The 18,896-nt window shown below is 42.8% G+C and overlaps 1 protein-coding gene across 3 annotated transcripts in view; it reads right to left on the bottom strand.

Annotated features, from left to right (window-relative positions):
* The window catches only part of ADAMTSL1 (ADAMTS like 1), a 481,733-nt gene extending 466,108 nt beyond the window's left edge, over positions 1-15,625 (bottom strand). For all 3 annotated transcript variants that reach the window (XM_077249770.1, XM_077249780.1, XM_077249800.1), the window contains exon 1: positions 15,372-15,625. In XM_077249770.1, the coding sequence (XP_077105885.1) occupies positions 15,372-15,437 (66 nt within the window). In that variant the 5' untranslated portion in view covers positions 15,438-15,625. The remainder of the gene's footprint in view (positions 1-15,371) is intronic.
* Between the last annotated feature and the right edge of the window lie 3,271 nt (positions 15,626-18,896).

The following is an 18,896-nucleotide window of genomic DNA, read 5'->3' on the forward strand; positions in this document are numbered from 1 at the left end:
TGTTTCCCAGCCTCTTTCCACCAACTGAGGAATAATGATGGGACAGAACGATCACTAATAGATCACTAACAGATCACCATACAGTATCATGTTATAAGCAGCACATCTACAGTTTACACCCGCGATGTGCTGCTGAGAACAATGATTTTTGTTCCGGCAAAAACTGAATATGCAGCATTTTACTTGTTTAGTAAAATACACCCCATAGTCCTCCATATATTATAATGAGCTCCACAGTCCTCCATATAGTATAATACACTTCCTATAGTCCTCCATATTAAAATACACTGCTCAGTCCTCCACATAGTATAATACACTCCTCATAGTGCTCCATATAGTATAATGCACCGCCATAGTCATCCATGTACTACAATTCACTTCCCATAGTATAATGCACCCCATAGTTCTTCATATAGTATAACGTATTCCCCATAGTCCTCGATACAGTATAATGCAGCCCACATATAGTATAATGCAGCCACCCCAGAGTATAATGCAGCCACCCCACAGAGTATTATGTAACCCCCCATAGAATATAATACAGCCCACCTCCCCATAATATATAATGTATCCCCCCATAGAATATAATGCAGCCCCCCAAAGTATATAACACAGCCTCCCCCATAGTATATAACACAGCCTCCCCCATAGAATATAATATACCCCCACAATAGTATATAACACAGCCACATAGTACATAACATGGCCTCCCCCATAGAATATAATATACTCCCCATAGTATATAGCAAAGCCCGCATAGTATATAGCACAAACCGTATAGTATATAGCACAGCCTGCATAATATAGCACAGCACGTGTAGTAGATAACACAGCCCACGCAGCAGTATACAGCACAGACCACGCAGTAGTATACAGCACAGACCACAGAGTAGTATACAGCACAGACCACACAGTAGTATACAGCACAGCCCATGTAGAAGTATACAGCACAGACCAAACAGTAGTATACAGCACAGCCCACAGAGTACTATATACAGCACAGCCCACAGAGCAATATATACAGCACAGCCCACAGAGTAATATATACAGCACAGCCCACAGAGCAATATATACAGCACAGCCCACAGAGTAATATATACAGCACAGCCCACAGAGTACTATATACAGCACAGCCCACAGAGTACTATATACAGCACAGCCCACTGAGTACTATATATAGCACAGCCCACAGAGTACTATATATAGCACAGCCCACAGAGTACTATATACAGCACAGCCCACAGAGTACTATATACAGCACAGCCCACAGAGTAATATATACAGCACAGCCCACAGAGTACTATATACAGCACAGCCCACAGAGTGCTATATACAGCACAGCCCACAGAACAATATATACAGCACAGCCCACAGAGTACTATATATAGCACAGCCCACAGAGTACTATATACAGCACAGCCCACAGAGTACTATATACAGCACAGCCCACAGAGTACTATATACAGCACAGCCCACAGAGTACTATATACAGCACAGCCCACAGAGTACTATATACAGCACAGCCCACAGAGTACTATATACAGCACAGCCCACAGAGTACTATATACAGCACAGCCCAGAGTACTATATACAGCACAGCCCACAGAGCAATATATACAGCACAGCCCTCTCTCCTCCATCATTGCATTCAACTGTACCGGCGTCTATACGCCAGTATAGTTGAATGCGACGGCGAGGGGGGGAGGGAGGCGGATCGAGCGGCCCACTACTGGCACCGGCCCTTCTGGCATTTGCCAGAAGTGCCCGATGGCCAGTCCGGCCCTGGTGTGATCCGATGTCTTCTTCCAGAGAAATCCATGATTTTCCAATATGTAAATGAGCTGTTCAGGACTATGGGCCGGATCCTGATCTGCATGAGAATCTGCCTCCAGCATTTAATCTAAATAAAATCAGGAGAGCAGTCATTATACATCACACTGCTATCTCCCCCTTTCATAGAACATAAATTCTGGAGGCAGATTCTCATGCAGATCTATGTCCAGCCCATAGTCCTGAACAGCTCATTTACATAAGAAAAAAGTGGATTTCTCTGGTTTAAGACATCAGATCGCAAATATATCAAGATATCATTTTATTCAGCTTCCTATGACCTGCATGCCTATATAGACTGCAGAGGAGGGTAGATCCTACTGACAGGTTAGCTTCAAAGGGATTCTCAAGAAATTAGATAAAATGTCATCCATGGCATAATTCAAACTGCAGCCCTTCCGAGTCACATGTCAAGACACGATGCAGACTGAAGACATACAGCTCCTAAGACGTGTGTCTCCAATGACAACAGCTTTATCACACACCTCAGTCGTCGTGGAGCAGGGCTGTGATATGTGAAGAAATATATCTATTCCTCGCTGAGCACAACAGTAGTTATCTCCAGCTTCATCCTTCTCAATGTTTGTGGGAGCAGTGAGTCTCTGAGCACTGCTGTAGAGCTATCAGACTGACAAAGGAGGAGGAGGAGGATGAAGCTGGAGATCTACTCCCTGAGCACAATGTGGGTTAAAACATTTCTTCATCTATGGCAGCCCTGCTCCCTGCAGACTCAGGTATGTGTGAGAGAACTCGTCAATTGGCACACAGGTCTCAGCAGCTATGTCTTCAGTATGCAGCCCCTACTGACACGTGACTAGGATTATATCAGGCATACCACTATACACCACTTGCAGAACCCCTTTAAAATTAATTATAATAATACTTAAAAATCCCTTCTATACTATATTAAATAGTTTATAACCATAGTTTCTATGGCATAAAATAGTTAAACCAAAATAGGCATAAGGCCTCCTTCACACACACTTTTTTCAGCATTTCAGGGCCATTAATTCTTTATATTTTTCACTGTATTTCACAAGCATTTTAGTATTTTTTTAAATATGTATGTAAAAGGTGCTCTGCTTGGCTTTTGTTAAAAAAAAGTCCTATAGGGAGAAGCCCATGGGAAAAATGGAAGAAAAGGCCATACTTAGAGCATGAGGCATTTTGAAAAATTCCAAGATACGATAAAAAATTTTAAAAAAGGAAAGGCTATAAAAAATAAAGTTTGTAGTTTGTTTCCTATAGAACAGAAAGCGGATTGGCACATACCGTCCCGTGCAACAAAATCCTTTATTGTGGCATCATCATACCAACAGCAGGCAGATAAAACAGTGGAGCAAATACAGACGACGATCGTTTCACGCTTACATTGCGCTTCAACAGGTCCATACCCCGGCAAAATGGGATGAGGGCATATGTGCTGACAGGGCCATTAACTATAATGATGCAGACTGAGTCACAGGGGTCTCTTTGTTACAGAATTTTCAGCCATAGTTGAGGCAGGCAGCAAGCCCCAGTTGACTACGTCTTAATGGTCGCCTCCAATAGGTGTATATGGTCGAAAATGATCTGCATCATTATGGTCAAAAGCTCCACAAGCACATATGCCCTAATCCTGTTTTATGGGGGTCCAGACGTAGCCCCTTATAGAACCACTGAACATAGGAGAAAACGTGATATGAACGTAGCCTAAAGAGTAGGTCCTATTATTATTCAATTTACATAAAGGGTCAAATTCAAGAGTGTAAATAGATAACACTACAACATAAAATGGCAGAAAGGCATATGTAGAAATTGTATTGAGCAATATTTTTCTTCATTTATAACAGCCAGAGATACAGTACTTCATTACCAGCAATTATTTTTTCCTTTCAGTCATTGTTCACTGCAATTATGCAGCAAGACCTTAGAAGACTCAGTAAATGAATTTGCTGTCTCTAAATAGATGACTAAAGTGATCTAAGCACTCAGAGTGAACGCCTTGCTTGAAAGCCTTGCTGCCATGGCTGAGGTCCAAAGAGTTATCTATTCTCTATATACAATGGCTCCACTTAGACCTGTGGTCATACGCTATAAAGAGCCCACTGAAATAAAAGCAAGGGCTGAGTGCCACATGTTAGCAAGAGAAAAGCTTTCTGTCTGTGCCTGCTCTACGTAAGAAATGGCCGAGAAAGCTCTTGAATGCTCCACCTGCACTTGCTTTGATTTTAGCATCAGCATCACATAGAACAAAGCGGTGCAGAAGAAGCACAGAAATGAGTCAACAAGACTGAATGGAGGTGGGCTGAATCTGGCTCTTGATGAGCACGCAGATGTCAGGGGCAGGTCGTAATGTCAGCTGGATTCTATTTAGCGTAAATGAGAGTCAGATTGTTTTTATTGGCTTTTTATTAAAAAATGTAACAGAAGGAAAATATGTTAAAGTGTCCATCCGGCAAAGTGTTAGAAGCAGCTCCAAAAACTCCTCGAAAATGTGAACTTGATGAACCCCTATCAGGACATCTATGGGAAATAGCTCTGATTTCCACCTTGCCTGACTAGAGGATCTGTGTTACTCATTCTGACGTCACAAAGAAGAGGAACAGGGAGATGTTCCCTGGATATGAGGTTACAACCTTTTACAGAGGAAAACATCATAAAAGCTCATGATGATCAGTCACAAGGCTGATTTCCTTTCTACCTACTACATATGGCAGGCTACTACTGAACAGCTGCACCATATATGAATGAGCAGCTCAATGCTGGGAGAAAGAGGCTTCATCTGAGCTTTATTTGCTCGATATGAATTTAATATTTCATATTGCAACTAACGTCAGAATGTACTGCAAGGCTTTATGTGAAACAGGAAAGAGCTGGAAATGTCATATGAACAGCTAGGTTTATCCATAGTCCCGGTAGATTTGTGTCTATAAGCAGCCCGGAGAGAAGAGAACCTGTGGAAGGAAAAATGTAACCAATGAATATAAGCAGCATGTGTTCAGATGTAAATCATCTGTATTAATATGATAATTAGGCACTTACAGTGACGTATGAGAATGGCATAGATGCTGTATCAAGCGCATCAGATATATACATGGGAAGGGATCTATGGATATACGTATTAATGTAAAGAGCAGGTTTATGAAAACTGCTTAAAGATGGTGTCCAGTTAAAACAAGTTATCCCCTATCCCAATGATTGGTGGGATCTGCATCGATTATCCTGGTTGTCTCTGATGGGGGACTTTATATCCCCATTACAAAATGGCTTGGCAGGTCGGACGCCCAAGAATGCTCTACAGGGCTGCCAAAAAGAAAAGAGCAAATCGTTCAGCAGCCTCCTACAGAATGAATGTAGCACTGGCCAAGCATGAACTCTGCTGCTCCATCTTAAGGGGTGCATGTTCCCCCATCTGCTATTTGGTATAGGTTCCAGTGATCAATATGTTATCACCTATTCAGAGAATATTTGATAACTTTCACTGGACAACTGCTTTAAGACTAAAACAGGCCTTCTTGTGCATACCAACCAACCACAAGTCGGCTTTCATTTTTCCAAACCCATTTAAAAAATCTAATATCTAACATTGACAGTTTGTTCTCAGATATCCATAGAGTTATATGTGACAGTAAGTTAGGGCAAAAGATGTGATTTACATCTTGTCAAGCCTCCTTGCCCAGTCTATGCACTATTGGGCTGATACATAGACTGACGTTAATAAAGTGCTTGATGGAGTACAATGAGTCAAAATCATTAAGAGGCATGCATCTTCTCAATGGCACATTACTGGAATTGATAAGACTGGTACTTTTGATTAATTTGGAAGGCGGGTGTAGCCACACCTCGTTTCGGCTTCTCCCCAGCTCTGCCCATTTTGGCGGAGCTGCTTCAAACTGGCCAAAAGTCCCAACATTTTGCGACTTTTTCAAGTGTTTTAGCCCAGTTTTCAGTCAAAAGCACTTAAATGAACCACTTTGTAGGATTTTCAGCAACTTTACCTGTGACTGAATACATTAAAGGGAATCTGTCACCCCCCCAGGCGTTTTTAACTAAAAGAGCCACCTTGTGCAGCAGTAATGCTGCATTCTGACATTCTGCATTCTTTTAGTTATTGGTGCTGTAACTGCCGAAATAATCCTTTTTGTAATTTGTCCAAAATACCTTTTCTTCAGTCTTGGAGGCAGGAGTTTCCCCCCTGCTGTAGACGCCACACAGCCGTCACTCAAGTCTTCTTGGCGCCGGGCACCACCTCCTCACCGCTATTTTGAAATGAGCCGGCGCCTGCGCTCTTTTCTCCTGCCTTGGGCAGGCGCAGTGAGCGCTGCCCATCTGTCCTCATATGCAGTCTAGCTGACTGCGCCTGTGCGGCCGCCCTGCCTATGAATCCCAGCCCCGCAGTGTCTTCTGATTTATTCACATTGCGGGGCTGGGATTCACAGGCAGGGCGGCCACACAGGCACAGTCAGCCGGACTGCATATGAGGACAGACGGGCAGTGCTCACTGCGCCTGCCCAAGGCAGGAGAAAAGAGCGCAGGCGCCGGCTCATTTCAAAACAGCGGTGAGGAGGCGGCGCCAAGAAGATTTGAGTGACGGCTGTGTGGCGTCTGCAGCAGGGGGGGAAAGGCCTGCCTCCAGGACTGAAGAAAAGGTATTTAGGACAAATTACAAAACTGATTATTTCGGCAGTTACACCACCCAGAACTAAAAGAGCCACCTTGTCAGAATGCAGCACAGAATGCACAAGATGGCTCTTTTAGTTAAAAACGCCTGGGGGGGGGGGGGGGTGACAGGTTCCCTTTAAAGCTAGCACTGCGCTACAAAGGAAAAGGAAAAAAGGAACTTTGCAGCATACATAACACCTTCAACATATCTAATCAGATCTGAGCAAAGGCCTCTTTAAAGAAAAATTGGGACCATTCAAAACCTGAATACCTGTGGTACCATTGGACTAGGCAAGGGATCACTCCAGCTGTTGTGAAACTACAACTCCCAACATGCCATAACAGCCAGGACTAGGCTATCCATTGTTCAAAGCTTATGGCTCAGTGCTAAAAGCAAAATGCTTTATTAGGTAGGTTTCATCTTAACCATCTGTTTTCTTCAAGATTTAGGCAATATGTGTCTAATTTGAATTTGACCTCATCCTATGAGAAGATATAAATTTGTAATATCAGCTTCAAGCTGCAGCACTTTTCACCACACAGGAAAAGAACTGTTACGATAATGTACAAATATAGGAATAAAACGTGATATAATTGCCATGACTTCATCATATATAGCGCAGTGTTCTTGGAATGGTTAAATGGCTTGTTTTTAACTGCAAGTGAACCCTGTTCATTAGCTGCAGCGGTTCCAAGAACTGTTGGAACTTGACCTGAAGTTAACTATGATCACTGATTCATATTCCCCTCCTGCTCCTGAAAATGAACGATCTTCTCAAGTGCTAGGTGCATGCATACCACTAGACCACCACTACCCGGTAGGTAGCTGGTGCTTTATTTATCCTCATAATTCATGGCAGAATGTGTATAATAGTTAATACATGCACTTCTACTTTAGAAAAGTCTCACGTGGTAGAGATATTCCAATCATTTCTTTTATGACTGGAATTAATAGATAACTTTGAAGGCACTACTGCTTATAGGGAATCCATCAGCAGTTTTATTCTATCTCATCTGAGAGCAGAATAATGCAGGCAAAGAGACCTTGAGTCCAACAATGTATCCCTTAGATTTATGGGTGCAGCAATTCTGATGCAATCAGAGCTTTTACATTTAGCATGAAGCAGAGCTGAGACACCTAGCCCCGCCCACACCAGGCTGTGTACACTGTTTATGGTGAGCTGTTTATCACAGGAGGGGGCGGAGTTTGACTGGCAAGCACAATCCTGATGTATTCCAAACAATAATAATCACCATGTGATAAAATCTTCATTATAGGTAAAACAGCTTGATAAGTGACACATCACTGAAATCAGTGTTTCAGCCCCTATCTACTGCTGTCTTCACATTAGACAGCAAAACCCTGGGGACAGATTCCCTTTAAAGTGCACCTATCATGGTGAAAATGGTATCTGATGGGCAGGAAGATTCTTATAGAGCAGGAGAAGCTGATCAGATATACATTTTTGTGGAAAAAAAAAATTAAGTCTTGCAGCATTTTATTCATTGAACTCTTTGGTGACTGCAGAATGACTGTGCATGCAGTGATAGCTGTCAATCATTGAGGAGGAACGCCCACTGGACTCTTGCATACAGTATAAACACTAGGGATCTCAATGAATAAAATACTAGTTTTCCAACAAACCCCTATGTCATTCTTCAATATCTCATATTTTTATACACTGTATTTTACAAAGTACTTAAGCCATCCATGTATGACAACTAATAAGGCGCCATCATGTATTCATCTGATTAGCCACCATATATTTTTTGTACAGCAGTTGCTGTGGGATGCTGGACGCACAACTCCGTTATCAGCTGATAGTCTTTGTTACTGCCATGTCAAAGGGGTTTTCTGTTGAGACCACCCCCTTTTATTAGACTGTATAGATACAATTGTTATTTCTATATCCCACACATTCCCCTGCACTGAGATATCCCGCACTTCATATACACATCTCCTTACATGAGGATGATTATTTCCAAGAAGCAGCTGTCAGACACTTCAGTTAGCATCTTAACAAAGCCCTCAAAAAAGAAAAATTAAGGGGGTTGTTCGGTCCAAATCAATCACACAGTGACTGCAGACTTATTAGTCCCCCCAGGCAAGAGGGGATTCACAGTTTTTTGAGTTGGGACCAGAGGGTATGTATGAGTTATACATGCTCCAGGGCAGAAGCCATCTAGTGGGCATGGCCTCACTACATACGCTTGTATTGAGCGAGACCGCGCGCTGTTTATTGACGTGGCCATCCAGTGGACGTGGCAAACTAGAGGGAGCAAGCTCACGCAATACAAGTGTATGGAAGCGAGGTCGCGCCCACTGGCTGGGAATATGTATAACTCATACATACCCTCCGAACCCAGTTTAAAAACCAGCGAATCCCTACAGTGTACCATGCATGCTGCGGAGGATTCATAAGTCTGCCATCACCCAGAGTGACTACAGACTTATCGATTTGGACCGGTCAACCCCTTTAAGAAAGTAGGATTTGTATTCCCCCCCCAACTTCTATTGTCATGGGACTGCTGGACAGCCCCATACATGTTAGATATCACTGGATACCACCAATATTAAACTGGACTACTTTGGTCATTACAAATGCAGATTACCAAGATTGCATTAGATTAGCAATCAGAAAACAAAAGCCTATACATTTATTAGATATACAGTATACAGTGCAAATCTCGGCATAAACCTTCCCACAAAGCAACACAGACATGAAAGAAGTAATCGGAGAGTGGAAATTGAGACACACTACCCATGTGGACACCTGACAGTGCTCAGTGCTTCTGGCGTAAATTTTGTTAATCTTTTCCAGAAAGATAGGAGCCGAGCCAGTAGATGATCATACAAGTCTCCCAGGATAAACTGCTTTAAATTAGAACAGACTTTATTTTAGATTAAGCCCAGAGCTATGAGTGGATCCCTGGAGGTTACACGTGCAGCAAAACAGGAGTGTCCTCATGGATGAGTCTTCAGAGTCACCGCTGAGCATACTGGTAGACAGGGGATCCATGCTTGAGGCCTGTCATTTCCATGAAGGCATTTCTGCAAAGCTTTATGTAATTGTCCTGGCACCGGCATCGTGCTGCTTGGCTCACATATTCCAGCCATGCTAGTCAGGGTTTCTAGTTTTAAAACAGATTCATAAAACCCCAACAGTTTCTCTCCAGCCAGCTGTCTATGATTTCTTTCCTAAAGAAGGTACAAATAAGGTAGAGCACAGCTTCGCGTTCACAGAGGATGCCCACGTTCCTTCCTAGTCAGGAGCCATACATGACAACATTGCAGAAGCTTGTATTCTGGCGCTAAGGAGCAACTGAAAGAATGAGGTCCATGTTGGAAATCTGCAAAAGTGCAGCTATCCTTTCCTATATACTTGTCCCTCCTTTAAGATTTAGTCCTGCCTTAAAACAAACCAAAAACGTGAAAGAAAACCCACCGCGTGATAGACTCCGCTTCATGCCAGGCTCCAGCTAGTAATGAATGACTTGCTGGCACAACCATGGTGATGCCATTTGTAACTTTTCTGAAGAAATGGGAATCTTGACATGTGAATGTCACATTACGCTTCTTGTGAAAATAAGAGCCAATGCTGGCCATACTCATTACATACTTGTCAATGCAACTGGATAAATGTGATCGGATCCATAGTACTGTACATCCGTCTACACAGCAAGGGTTAGATGAGTTAGATTCAGATTAAATTAATGAAAAAAGTGTTTTTTATGAGGATGAGTGCTCAAGTGGTATCTGATGGCCACTCATCTCACTCATTCGCACACATCCATTGGGCTGTTACCCTTATCCATATTGTGCTATCAATGCACGCTACTTGTTCAACAGCAAAGTCTGATGAGGCCTGCGTGTCTGACCGAAATGTTACAAATTCCGGATTTAAGTTTTTCTTCTTGCATCTGAGTGAAGGATTCTCTCTTTAATACTTACTAGATATTAGAAGGGATAGGCCAACTTTCATCTCTATAGGGGCCTCTAGGCTGATCATACACATTAGATAGCTGTGGGTCAAAAGCTCGTTTGGTTACCATCTATCTATACACATATATACGGTACTATTAATTGGTTTGGTAAAGAGGACGCATGTTCTCAGTAGGAAAAGGGGAAAAAGGTGCCACACTCCTTTATATAGCAGAAGCAAAATGACTGGGCAGCTAAAATCCATCTGCCTGATCCTTACTAACCTTAGCTGCCAATGGAGTCGGCTAACATTAGTCAACTGGTCCCACCTAAACGGTCTGGTTTGATGGATTTGTACATGTAATGTGTATGGCCAAATTAAAGCCTCATGCCCATATCACTAACAAAAATGTAGTATTCAAACTTCAAGAAGCCTAAATACAGCACCTATAGAATTATACATATGAATATAAAAATGCCGTAGTGTGTGCTGAATCTGGAGATACTCTTGTGGAAGCTCTTTCAGGGGAGAATAGAGTGTCCAGAAGCACTACCTAGTGACTCACGGACTGCAATATACAGTGCGGATCCATAGTGCACTCCATACATTGCACACATGTACAGGAGTCATTAGGGAGATTACAGTGTAGGCCCCACTGGGGACAGGAACAGACAGTGAGTGATGACAACCTTCATACGCTAAAAAGTATCATTCCGATACAAAGCAGAAATGCAGAAATCGACTTTTGAATTGTTGCATCGGTTTGAAACGCGTCGCTTTTTGCACTTCCGCTTTGTATCAGAATGATATTTTTTAATCTACGATGGAATAAAGTTTAAAGAAATGTTACCAGGAGCTGGAAATATCTTTTGTCTATTTATTTTCATCGTCACATGAATATTCGGATTGTGATTTTCCTGCACACTGGACTATAACAATTGGTGAGCTGGTATACATTTTTTTCTACTTACAACCGTCATACAGCACAACTGAGAGCACTGGCACTCACTTAGCAGTAGGCTGAGAATACCAGTGAGGGTGATGCCACCAATCTTCACTCCTTTTTAACCCTTTCCAAATAAAAGCTTGTCACAAAAGTGGCTGATAAAGTAGTTACATGAAAATGTAACAGCTTAAAAAAAAGAGAGAGAAAACAAGAAGTTCTAAACAAACAAGGTTTCCAACCCTCTCCTGTCTATTGATGAAATGGTTAAACTGTATCGTGCAAAGGCTTTGGCCAAGGTTGCCCCTTCATGCAAGCTGTGATAAGTCACTAGATACACTGTTATGTCTACCAACAGGCAGAACAATACGTAATAACAATATTTTCAATGTAAATGCGGCATGCTGTCTGCTGCAGGGAACTTCACGCATACACTGATATGTAGTAATGGGCGCTCATTAGCTGTCACATTGGGGAACTTGTCCCTGTAATGCAGCCTCAATCAGCAAACACCATCTAGGGCTCTTGTCTGCTCTCCAATACTTAGAGGCTCCCTCTACAAGCTTGCTTTATGCCACATGCTAGGCTGTAGTTAACGCCACTTAACAGTTACTAGATAGCATAATTGCTTGCTGGTATTCTTACTTGGCACCCATTCAACTTTAACATCCTTTCAAGCTAGAGAGCAGGCTAGGAAACTAGCCATGAACCAGAGCCACACCAACATTCCCCAGGAAATTAATATTTCCCAAATGAGAGCGTGCGGAACCTTACAGTCACTTTTACACCAGGAATATACCGTATTATTAAATATGTGCAGCCTGGTGAAAAAAATCGGGGAAGGCTTTCACCATACAGGTCACATGCCTGAAATTCAACTGATCTGCGGCGGTCGGCAATGGTCATTACACGGTGTTCGGAGCTGTGCTCTTCCGTTCCGTACACTCGTTATATCCATAAAAACTCATTGGTAAATTTCGAAACTGGGAAAGTTCGATGATAAAGCTTTATCCAAGGTTGCCCATAATATAATATTTATTTATATAGCGCCAACATATTCTGCAGCGCTTTAAATAATCAGTTATAGCCAAGAATTGGTGAAGTAGAAAATTAACAGTTTGGTAAAAGAGGACAGCTCAAGGACATGTGGCAATCTGTTAATTTCTGGGGATCTCCATGCTGGAAAATCTCACTAATCAGAAGGACGGATCTTAATATCTCAGTTTGAATGACCTGAGAATGGCAGTCAGGATTAGTACAGTTTAATTAAACTAGTGATGTGTGTAAAGTAAACTTCGGCTGACCAAGGTGTGAAATTAAATAATACCTGATGAACTCAAGTGTAAACCTTGTCCTACAAACTCAATGCTCTGCCAATGGCTTAGGTAAACTATTCCCAACCAGTTCACCTCCCCTCACTGTTACATTTGTAGTAACTGTGTATTTTTTCAACTTTTTTGTTCAGAATAGTCACTATTTTTTCAGACATAAAAATCTTTTTCCACTAAATAATTTGATCAAATTGCCCTTTTTTCTAAAATGGTTTTATGGTCTCACATATGTCTTGCATTGGTGACCTGTGTTCATGATTCTGTGGTGGAAGCAAAGTTGAACTTAGGGATCCTGAAAAATGCAGCAAAACTTGCTAGTTGTAAGCAGAGAGCAGGTTTTGCCTGCAGAAAAAAAACGCAGCAAAAACGCAACAACTAGAGCATGCAAAACACCCGTCAGCTGTGCAGACGAGCATGCGGAGCTGCATATGGAGCCAGCCACGTCTGTATATTGCAGACTGGTCCACGAAATTCAACATCCATGTAAACTTAGCCTATGGCGATGAGATGTGATTGTGGCACAACCCTTTTAAGACCCCCACATCTATTAGATAAAAATCAGCCGCTGATTTTGGCAGGACAGGCCAACTACCATGTATCCTAAGTATTTCTAGGAATCCTTCTCTCCCCCAACAGATAGCGTCAGGGGAAAGAAGGATCTGCATCAGGCATAAGACATTTTAACTCCATTTTCTGAATGTGCATCAGAATTTTACTATGAGAACAATCTGATCTTCAAACAGTAACGTAAAAACTGTTTCTATTCAAAGACTACGGATTCATAGTCTTCCAGCACTGCCCAGCTCCTTAGGTGTCAGCAGTCTGGCATTGCAGGAGGGAATCCGAATCAGTGCGGTAAGTACATTGAAAAGATAGCATTTCATGCCCACATGGGACTTACGGGAACTCCTGGAAAATCCCTATAAACTTCCCTGCCTGGAACGATCTGTCACCCACTGAAGGGCCTCCCAAACTCCTGGGCCAACAGGAAGCACGTGCTGGATGTACAATAGTGTGCCCTTTACAGCTCACAGATGGCGATTAGGGTATGTTACAGATGCCATAACATACACAGCTCTGGCCACAGGCGACACTGAAGCTCCTCGCCTTAGGTTCTGTTCACACTAACTTTATTTTTTTAACCCAGACTTTCTGGGTTTTTTTTTTACAGTTTTTGATGGCAAGAATATTAAAGTCTGCAGCACTGTATCTGGGGATCTAGCAGGATTAATATATGCTTGAAAAAGAAAAAGAACATCTTTCATGGATATCATGAATCTGATATCAACTGATTGCATGACGCTAATCTAAATGGGGCCTTATATATTGAATGAATATATATATATATATAGCATCAGGCTGTCATTGAATATTTATGAATTCATCACACAACTGGTAAATAACAAAAAGTGGCAGATTTTTAGAAATTTGTTGATGCAATAAAACCCCCCAAGTTGCGGTTCTGTAAACACTGGGTAGGTGCAGCCAGTTCTGCCACGGTCTTGGTGCCATGTACATGTCTGGTGTATTTTCACTGTCTGACACTAATGGTCATTGTCGCAGATTGTCCCCAGGGACGGATTATTTGATTGTCCCCAGAGCCCGGAACAAATCCAGCAAACAAGTGAATCTCAGGCAGACATCTATGGCATGGCCCCTTCAGCTAACATACGGGGGCACCTGTGCTGCCAGCCCACCCTTCTGATTCTGGCCATACCGGGCATTAGACTGCTTCTTTAGTATATGAGAAGCATAGCACATGCGTTTGGCAGCTCCCGATGACTTTCCCCTATGACCAGAGGATAGCTGCAGGATAATGTGCCGCAGATGATTAGCAATGAGCAATCCTAATCCCCGTGGGTTACTTGAGCGATGCCCATCTAAAGTAACAGCATAAGATCACAATCCTCTGCTGACGGGAATATTTTACAAATAGTGACACATATAGTAAATGTTTATTAAACCCAGAAATAACACTCACACTGTATCCAAATCTAATCTGGAAGAGATCAGGAGGAACTACAATTCCCAGAAAAAACATCTTGTGGTGTGATATGTTCCAAAAAGAGTTGTAAGCTATAGTCTGTTTAAAAGACCACTCATTGTCACTGCATGCTGTGACTTCTAGTTCCACAGAAGGTGAACCAAGAGAAAGATCACTTTAGAATCAGCCAATTCTGTGACAATAAGAAAGAGCCCACAGGTGCAGAACAGCCGCAGGGGAACTACAAGTGCCAGGAAGACTGTAGTCAACAGATAAAGGAAAAGGTGAATAAATAGCTTGTGCTTGGTCAGCTTAAGGAGAACTGCAAGCCCCAGCAACACAGCTTGGCCCTGTAAGCTGGGACTTGTAGTCCTAAAACTGCCAGCAAAGACATACTGTTCCAAGAACTTCTCACAATAGATGGGGAAAGTAAAAGGCAGGTACCCAGGTAAGGATGCTGGGAGGTGTAGTCCCACAACAGAAAAACAATGCAGTTTATCAGCGCACAAAGAACTACAGATCCCAGCAACCCTGACTAGTATAGATAATAGGACTAATAGTCACAGCAGATGAACCCAGCACCTTCACTAACGAAAAACTCTCCCAAACCGAGATCCTGCTGCATGCCAGTCTGCACAGAGCCCTACCACAACAATGCCAGGGCTAGCCTGGCACCACAAGTGCCAGCAGAAGAGCAAGGAAGGAGAAGTATTTACCAGGAGGACGCATGCCACGGCCAGCATCAGCGTGCCAGTCAGTGCCCCACGGCAGCAGCACTCCATGACTGAGCGCCGGAGGAGGTGCCCAGGACGGCTGTCACATCCAGCAGCTCTGTGCGCACACTGCGGGGCAGCCTCCACACACACCGGCTCTGTGCGCACACTGCGGGGCAGCCTCCACACACCGGCTCTGTGCGCACACTGCGGGGCAGCCTCCACACACACCGGCTCTGCTCACTGCTCCTCAGCCAAGGGGCGTGTGGCGGGGGGCTCACAGGAATCTCTCCCGGAGCAGGCAGCCAGCCAATCAGCGCGCTGCTAATCCCAGGCACAACAACCGAGGCGGCTAGTCCGGGGAGAGGGGCACAGCAGCCTTGCCGCCGGCTCCTGCACCGTGCCACCGGGGTGTGGGCAACTTCTGGACACCGACATAGTGGGGGTTACCTGTGTGGCGTCAGGAGACACCTCTCTATAGAAAAAGCGGGCTGCACTCCATGAATGGGGGGACTGTTATTAGCCCAAGTGGCAACAACGTTATACATAGTCCTAGCAGGAGTTTTCACAAAGCCTGTCATCTATAGATCCATCCATCCTCATGGTTCTCTTCTAGTCTCTCTCACACTCAGCTATCTCATATCTATCCTCTATTTACCTTATATCTCTCTTTTCTATCTCATATCTATCTACTATATATCTATCTCATATCTACAGGTGCTTCTCACAAAATTAGAATATCATCAAAAAGTTAATTTATTTCAGTTCTTCAATTCAAAAAGTGAAACTCATATATTATATAGAGTCATTACAAACAGAGAGATCTATTTCAAGTGCTTATCTCTGTTAATGTTGATGATTATGGCTTACAGCCAATGAAAACCCAAAAGTCATTATCTCAGTAAATTAGAATACTTTATAACACCAGTTTGAAAAAATGATTTTAACCCCTTCATGACCCAGCCTATTTTGACCTTAATGACCTGGCCGTTTTTTGCAATTCTGACCAGTGTCCCTTTATGAGGTAATAACTCAGGAACGCTTCAACGGATCCTAGCGATTCTGAGATTGTTTTTTCGTGACATATTGGGCTTCATGTTAGTGGTAAATTTAGGTCGATAATTTCTGAGTTTATTTGTGAAAAAAATGGAAATTTGGCAAAAATTTTGAAAATTTCGCAATTTTCACATTTTGAATTTTTATTCTGTTAAACCAGAGAGTTATGTGACACAAAATAGGTAATAAATAACGTTTCCCACATGTCTACTTTACATCAGCCCAATTTTGGAAACAAATTTTTTTTTTGCTAGGAAGTTATAAGGGTTAAAATTTGACCAGTGATTTCTCATTTTTACAACAAAATTTACAAAACCATTTTTTTTAGGGACCACCTCACATTTGAAGTCAGTTTGAGGGTTCTATATGGCTGAAAATACCCAAAAGTGACACCATTCTAAAAACTGCACCCCTCAAGGTGCTCAAAACCACATTCAAGAAGTTTATTAACCCTTCAGGTGTTTCACAGCAGCAGAAGCAACATGGAAGGAAAAAATGAACATTTAACTTTTTAGTCACAAAAATGATATTTTAGCAACAATTTTTTTATTTTTCCAAGAGTAAAAGGAGAAACTGGACCACAAACGATGTTGTCCAATTTGTCCTGAGTACGCTGATACCTCATATGTGGGGGTAAACCACTGTTTGGGCATACGGCAGGGCTTGGAAGGAAAGGAGCGCCATTTGACTTTTTGAATGAAAAATTGGCTCCAATCTTTAGCGGACACCATGTCGCGTTTGGAGAGCCCCCGTGTGCCTAAACATTGGAGCTCCCCCACAAGTGACCCCATTTTGGAAACTAGACCCACCAAGGAACTTATCTAGAAGCATAGTGAGCACTTTAAACCCCCAGGTGCTTCACAAATTGATCCGTAAAAATGAAACAGTACTTTTTTTTCACAAAAAAATTATTTTAGCCTCAATTTTTTCATTTTCACATGGGCAACAGGATAAAATGGATCCTAAAATTTGTTGGACAATTTCTCCTGAGTACGCCGATACCTCATATGTGGGGGTAAACCACTGTTTGGGCACATGGTAAGGCTCGGAAGGGAAGGAGCGCCATTTGACTTTTTGAATGAAAAATTATCTCCATCGCTAGCAGAGACCATGTCACGTTTGGAGAGCCCCTGTGTGCCTAAACATTGGAGCTCCCCCACAAGTGACCCCATTTTGGAAACTAGACCCCCCAAGGAACTTATCTAGAAGCATAGTGAGCACTTTAAACTCTCAGGTGCTTCACAAATTGATCCGTAAAAATGAAAAAGTACTTTTTTTTCACACAAAATTTCTTTTAGCCTCAATTTTTTCATTTTCACATGGGCAACAGGATAAAATGGATCCTAAAATTTGTTGGGCAATTTATGCTGAGTACGTTGATACCTCATATGTGGGGGTAAACCACTGTTTGGGTGCACGGCAAGGCTCGGAAGGGGAGGCGTGCCATTTGACTTTTTGAATGGAAAATTAGCTCCAATCGTTAGCGGACACCGTGTCGCGTTTGGAGAGCCCCTGTGTGCCTAAACATTGGAGCTCCCCTACAAGTGACCCCATTTTGGAAACTAGACCCCCCAAGGAACTTATCTAGATGCATAGTGAGCACTTATAACCCCCAGGTGCTTCACAGAAGTTTACAACGCAGAGCCGTGAAAATAAAAAATCATTTTTCTTTCCTCAAAAAAGATGTTTTAGCAAGCAATTTTTTATTTTCACAAGGGTAACAGGAGAAATTGGGCCCCAATGTTTGTTGCCCAGTTTGCTGTGAGTACAGTGATACCCCATATGTGGGGGTAAACCACTGTTTGGGCGCACGTCAGGGCTCGGAAGGGAAGTAGTGACATTTGAAATGCAGACTTTGATGGAATGGTCTGCGGGCGTCACGTTGCATTTGCAGAGCCCCTGATGTGCCTAAACAGTAGAAACACCCCACAAGTGACCCCATTTTGGAAACTAGACCCCCCATGGAACTTATCTAGATGTGTGATGAGCACGTTCAACCCCCAAGTGCTTCACAGAAGTTTACAACGCAGAGCCGTGAAAATAAAAAATAATTCTTCTTTCCTCAAAAATTATGTCTTAGCAAGTAATTTTTTATTTTTGCAAGGGTAACAGGAGAAATTGGACCCCAACAGTTGTTGCCCAGTTTGTCCTGAGTACGCTGGTACCCCAAATGTGGGGGTAAACCACTGTTTGGGCACACGTCGGGGCTTGGAAGGGAGGGTGCATCATTTGACTTTTTGAATGCAAGATTGGCTGGAATCAATGGTGGCGCCATGTTGCGTTTGGAGACCCCTGATGTGCCTAAACAGTGGAAACCCCTCATTTCTAACTTCAACACTAACCCCAACACACCCCTAATCCTAATCCCAACTGTAGCCATAACCCTAATCCCAACCCTAACCCCAACACACCCCTAACCACAACCATAACCCCAACACACCCGTAACCCTAATTCCAACCCTAATCCTAACC

This window comes from Ranitomeya variabilis, chromosome 1 (genome assembly GCF_051348905.1).
Source record: "Ranitomeya variabilis isolate aRanVar5 chromosome 1, aRanVar5.hap1, whole genome shotgun sequence".
Classification (NCBI taxonomy): Eukaryota; Metazoa; Chordata; class Amphibia; order Anura; family Dendrobatidae; genus Ranitomeya; species Ranitomeya variabilis.